Below are 3,975 nucleotides of genomic sequence, written 5' to 3'. Positions count from 1 at the left end.
AGCAAAAAAAAAAAAAAAAAAAAAGTAAAAATCAACTTAGAATGGGAGAAAATATTTGAAATCATATATATGAAAAGGGGAGAAAAATAAAAAGACAAATAACTCAAGTGAAAAATAAGGGATGTGAACAGACATTTCTCCAAAGAAGATATACAAATAAGCAATAAGAACACAAAAAAAGATACTCAGCATCATTAGTTGCTAGAGAAATGAAAATCAAAACCACAATAAGACAACACTTCACACCCACTAGGATGGCTATCGTCCAAAAGACAGACAATAACAGAGGTGTTGAATTTTTTTCCCCCAGAGGTGTTGAATTTTGTTCCCTAATATTTTATTAAACTTTTATGTGCATTTTTTAAAATGAAAATATGATACTATGCATACCATTTTATAATCTATTCAATAATATATCCTATTTTTCCAGGTCAATAAGTACATTTTCCTAATTATTTATGTGTGTTGGTGTTTTGTGCTTTCCACTACAAAATTAACTTCAATAAACATCTTTGACATACACACCCAGAGAGAAAGAAATGTATATATACACGCACACAAGACTTCTTTTTTTTTTTTTTGGCCACACCACATGGCTTGTGGGATCTCAGTTCACCAGGGCTTGGACCCAGGCCACAGCAGCGAAAGCACCAGACCCTAACCATTAGGCCACCAGGGAACTCCCAAGACTACTTTTAATAGCTTCATAGTATTTCACTAGACCAATCTCCTGTTGTCAGATCTAAGGTATATAGAAAGAGATGAACCAAACTATTGAGTACTTGTCTCTAGACAGTGGGATTTCAGGTGACTTTATTAGTGCTTTTTATGTGTTTTTAATTTTCTTCAATGAACATGAATTATGTAAGTGTAAGAACAAAGGAGAAATGGTATATATATTTTAAAAGGACCAAACAATACCTTACAAATACCTTCATCTCAATCAAGAAGGCTCATGTCATGACTTGGGGTTGCTGGGGGCGGTGGGGTGGGGGGGTGTCACTGGATTGGGAGATTGGGACTAGAAGATGGAAACTATTATATAGAGAATGGATAAACAACAAGGTCCTACTGTATAGCACAGGGAACTATGTCAAGTATCCTGTAATAAACCATAATGGAAAAGAATATGAAACAGAATATTAAAAAAAATAATTTTAAAAAAAGAAGGCTCATGTCATTCCCAGTGTGCTGGCGTAGAGTAAGTTCAATAATAAAGTTAAACAATTGGGTCCCCAGTCAACCATAACTATAACTACTCATTAGAAAGCTGCTCACAAGGGACAGTGTCTGAATAAACGGCCATTTATTCAGAGATGGCATTATGAATATAAAACAGACCCTTTCACTAGCCAAGCATATATTTTCCAGATCATGCACCCCTGAGTGCCAAAACAGAATGCTAGATGGGACTTTGAGAGAAGCAATAAGAGCACAGTGGTAATGAGACTAAGCCCTGGAGCCTGACAGTCTATATTCAGATCATAATCCACCACTTATTAACTGTGTGACAGCAGACAAGTCACTTAGTTTCTCTGTGCTTCATATTCTTCATATAGAAAATGTATACTAATAGTACCTACATCACAGACTTGTTACAAAGATCAAATGGATTCAGAAATGTAATCCATTTAGAACAGAACCTGGCACAAACTAGACCCTGCAAAGTTGTCTGACCCAACTTAAGCCCTGGTTATACTGGTTTTTCACTTCAAAATAACGTTTCTTCCTTTGTATTCTTTCTTTACTGCTATCACCAAAAAAAACCCCAAGGTCAAAGAGTCTCAGACAAGTGGTGCCCATAATACCCTAGTAAATTTCCTTAATAGCAAAACTCCTGACTTAATCATGCTTTAGTTTCTCCATTCCATCTGTATAACTCTTAGAAGAGCTGACTTAATATTCATGTTGGGGCTTCCCTGGTGGTGCAGTGGTTAAGAATCCGCCTGCCAATGCAGAGGACACAGGTTTGAGCCCTGGTCTAGGAAGGTCCCACATGCTGCGGATCAACTAAGCCCGTGCACCACAACTACTGAGCCTGCGCTCTACAGCCCACCAGCCACAACTACTGAGCCCACGTGCCGCAACTACTGAAGGCCACGCACCTCGAGCCCGTGCTCCGCAACAAGAGAAGCCACAGCAATGAGAAGCCCGTGCATTGCGAGGAAGAGTAGCCCCCGCTCACCGCAACTAGAGAAAGCCCACGCACAGCAACAAAGACCCAACGCAGCCAAAAATAAAATAAATAAATTTATAAAAAATAATATTTCATTCATTAAGAAATATTCACATTTTCTCTCCTATATATTTGCCATCTGGAATATCTTACATTTCTAACTTAAAGTTACTTTTCCTTTTTATGTGATCAAAGATCATCTCAACTGGATTGCTGGCCTCTTAATTTTTCTTTATGCTAAATACAAAGGATGAGAAATAGACCTTAAAATTTTAACTGAAAAAATATTTTTCTCAGTAGCCATTCTAATTTTATTTTTTTAATACATTTATTTATTTATTTATTTTTGGCTGTGTTGGGTCTTCATTGCTGCATGCAGGCTTTCTCTAGTTGCGGAGAGCAGGGGCTACTCTTCCTCACGGTGCACAGGTTTCTCATTGTGGTGGCTTCTTTTTGTTGCGGAGCACAGGCTCTAGGCATGTGGGCTTCAGTAGCTGTGGCACTCGGGCTCAGTAGTTGTGGCTCATGGGTTAGTTGCTCTGCGGCATGTGGGATATTCCCGGACCAGGGCTCGAACCTGTGTCCCCTGCATTGGCCAGGTGGGTTCTTTTTTTTTTTAATTTTATTTTTATTTTTTTGCGGTACGCGGGCCTCTCACTGTTGTGGCCTCTCCCGTTGCGGAGCACAGGCTCCGGACGCGCAGGCTCAGCGGCCACGGCTCACGGGCCCAGCCGCTCAGTGGAATGTGGGATCTTCCCAGACCGGGGCACGAACCCGCGTCCCCTGCATCGGCAGGCAGACTCCCAACTGCTGCGCCACCCGGGAAGCCCCCCAGGTGGGTTCTTAACCACTATGCAACCAGAGAAGTCCCATTCTTCTAATTATAAAACAATCTGAATTTCAAAGCCAAGTATTTTAATTACTGATTGTGACAAATTTTTCAGGTCTCTTAAAAATTTTAATGATCTTTCTACATTTTACTGCCTTTTAAACAAGAAAAAGTATTATGTCACTAATATGTACTGTATAACCGTACAGTAATCAGGAAAGCCAGGAAGTAATATTCCATCAAAGCACAGTGACAGATATAATCCTTACCCATTGATTCCTCATTAAAACTCTTAATGCAAACGTTCAGTGGAGTAACAGCAAGAGTAACTTCCTCTTGACTCGAGGTAAAAAGAACAGTTGCCTCAGCAAGCACTCTATAAAATGTAAGGAACAGTAGTACATTATTTGAAGAACAAACAGAAAGAAATTATCATATTAAATGGGACTCATCTTTAACCTGGAAATAAATAGGTTAATTTTCCTGGATTTAGAAAAATCTACCCAAAAGACCTATCTTCATTCTTCTATATGAGCTGGTATATTTTTAGTATATCTTAAAATTACATTAGGAATCCCCTGGCAGTCCAGTGGTTAGGACCCGGCGCTTTCACTGCTGGGGGCTGGGATCAATCCTTGGTCAGGGAACTAAGATTCCGAAAGCCGCTCGGCTGCAGCCAAAAAAAAAGAAAGAATTACAACATCATTTGAAGGCCAAGAGAATAGCAAAATATATTCTAAGTAAAACATGTGAAAACTGCGGAATAAACCAAACACTAGAATAAAATATCTTTAATTCTATGCTTTCACATACCCAATACATTTTTTAACAAAAATTACCTGGGATCATACTCTTAAGGGAGATAGTAGAAAATGGAGATGTTCAAACAGAACTGGGGTGAACTATGCTGGAGACGCAGTCGAGGGGTAGAGGTTTACAAGCAGTCTGCTGCCTGTATTCTCTTTCCCCT

General features: G+C 39.3%; 1 protein-coding gene across 1 annotated transcript in view; it reads right to left on the bottom strand.

The window, feature by feature from the left end:
* RAD9B (RAD9 checkpoint clamp component B) overlaps positions 1-3,975 on the bottom strand; it is a 32,442-nt gene that overhangs the window by 10,719 nt on the left and 17,748 nt on the right. Inside the window, exon 6 of the mRNA XM_007448732.1 lies at positions 3,275-3,381. Coding sequence (XP_007448794.1) covers positions 3,275-3,381 — 107 coding nt within the window. The remainder of the gene's footprint in view (positions 1-3,274; positions 3,382-3,975) is intronic.

Source organism: Lipotes vexillifer, unplaced genomic scaffold, assembly GCF_000442215.2.
Source record: "Lipotes vexillifer unplaced genomic scaffold, Lipotes_vexillifer_v1.1 scaffold21, whole genome shotgun sequence".
Classification (NCBI taxonomy): domain Eukaryota; kingdom Metazoa; phylum Chordata; class Mammalia; order Artiodactyla; family Lipotidae; genus Lipotes; species Lipotes vexillifer.
The sequence above is the reverse complement of the archived record's forward strand: the minus strand, read 5'-3'. Positions and strand labels throughout refer to the sequence as shown.